This window comes from Charadrius vociferus, unplaced genomic scaffold, assembly GCF_000708025.1.
Source record: "Charadrius vociferus isolate BGI_N301 unplaced genomic scaffold, ASM70802v2 scaffold54, whole genome shotgun sequence".
In the NCBI taxonomy this organism is placed as follows: Eukaryota; Metazoa; Chordata; class Aves; order Charadriiformes; family Charadriidae; genus Charadrius; species Charadrius vociferus.
This window is the reverse complement of record NW_009648350.1, coordinates 3951167-3951722: the sequence shown is the minus strand read 5'-3', so window position 1 is coordinate 3951722 and position 556 is coordinate 3951167. Positions and strand designations below refer to the sequence as shown.

The 556-nt window shown below is 61.9% G+C and overlaps 1 protein-coding gene across 1 annotated transcript in view; it reads left to right on the top strand.

Moving 5' to 3' along the window:
- Window positions 1-524: 524 nt before the first annotated feature.
- The window catches only part of LOC104286604 (chromosome unknown open reading frame, human C17orf85), a 16693-nt gene continuing 16661 nt past the window's right edge, over window positions 525-556 (top strand). Inside the window, exon 1 of the mRNA XM_009885216.1 lies at window positions 525-554. Within this exon, the coding sequence (XP_009883518.1) occupies window positions 525-554 (30 nt within the window). The remainder of the gene's footprint in view (window positions 555-556) is intronic.

The following is a 556-nucleotide window of genomic DNA, read 5'->3' as shown; positions in this document are numbered from 1 at the left end:
ACAAAGAGAATCACTGAGCCCAAGAACAACAGGATACACACACTGTGGCGAACCGCGCGCTGAAAATTAGCTTTGTTTTATCAGAGGTGTAAAATTCCGGTGGGATCTTCCTATAGTATGGAGCGGGGGAATGAACATTTAAAGAATTCAGATCGCTGTTTAAAAAATCGTTGCAGGAAGCAGAGCCTGCTATAACGAGGTCTGGAGCTGCCCCCCCCGTCCCGGTTCCACCCAGGTCTCTCTCACGCACACCTGGTACCGCCCCCCGGTGAGGCGGCCCCGGCGCTGCGCGGGGAAAATGGCGGCGCATCCCTCTCGCTCTCCGTAGCGCTGGAGGACTGGCGGCGCCGCTCTTTCCCCACGTCTCTATGGTCTGAGCATGTTGGTCCCCCTCCCAACCACCTCTCGCTTCCGGGTGGCGTTCTATCCGCCCTGACGGTCTCGGTGGTGGTTCTGGGTGGCGACGCTCTGTGCCGCGGCGGTGCCGTCTCGCTGGCCGGGCGGCGGGCGGGCCTGGCGGAGCCATGGCGGCAGTGCGGGGCCTGCGGATCTCGGT